Source organism: Mandrillus leucophaeus, unplaced genomic scaffold (assembly GCF_000951045.1).
Source record: "Mandrillus leucophaeus isolate KB7577 unplaced genomic scaffold, Mleu.le_1.0 Scaffold150, whole genome shotgun sequence".
Taxonomy (NCBI): Eukaryota; Metazoa; Chordata; class Mammalia; order Primates; family Cercopithecidae; genus Mandrillus; species Mandrillus leucophaeus.
In genome coordinates this window covers 4,952,856-4,953,510 of record NW_012101477.1, presented here as the reverse complement: position 1 = coordinate 4,953,510, position 655 = coordinate 4,952,856, and the positions used below count along the sequence as shown (strand labels likewise).

The 655-nt window shown below is 35.4% G+C and overlaps 1 protein-coding gene across 1 annotated transcript in view; it reads right to left on the bottom strand.

The window, feature by feature from the left end:
- SAMHD1 (SAM domain and HD domain 1) overlaps window positions 1-655 on the bottom strand; it is a 73,856-nt gene that overhangs the window by 19,113 nt on the left and 54,088 nt on the right. Inside the window, exon 13 of the mRNA XM_011975012.1 lies at window positions 415-507. Within this exon, the coding sequence (XP_011830402.1) occupies window positions 415-507 (93 nt within the window). The remainder of the gene's footprint in view (window positions 1-414; window positions 508-655) is intronic.

Sequence of the window (655 nt, the reverse complement as noted above, 5' to 3'; positions counted from 1 at the left end):
TGGCCAGGCTGGTTTCGAACTCCTGACTCAGGTGATCCACCCACCTTGGCCTCCCAAAGTGCTGGGATTATAGGCGTGAGCCACAGTGCCTGGCCCTACAACTTTTTCCTCTGTGTTTGTATGCAGGCAACAACAACAAAAAATTAAAATGTGTTACTTGTGTAATTAAAAAATTTTAATATAAACAATGTAATCACATGACCACAATTATATTAAAAATAATGGCAAAATATCATAAATAAAATTTTTTTGTGGTTAGTAATATTGGTTCTCTTTGTAAGGGCACAGATGACTTCCTTTTATCTTTCTGCATTTTTCTAAGTAATTATAATGAACACGTACTACTTTTATAATGGTGAGTGCTTTATCTTTAAAAAATTATTCACTCAGTTTATTACTGGACTAATTACTTACATCCACTATAAAATCTTCAGCCTCCAGTTTTACTTCCAGCAATTCTTTGGGTTTAGCAGCGGCAACCTCTTTTGGAAGAGATTCATAGTCCTCCTAGAAAACACAAGACTCCCCATGTTGGAATCCATTTTTCCTCATTAAGCCTTTATGCCACAAACAGGTTCTCTTTAAGAAAATGGCACCTAACTAAGAAAAATGATTAGAGATATCCTTAACAAATATAGCTCCTACCAATGTCACC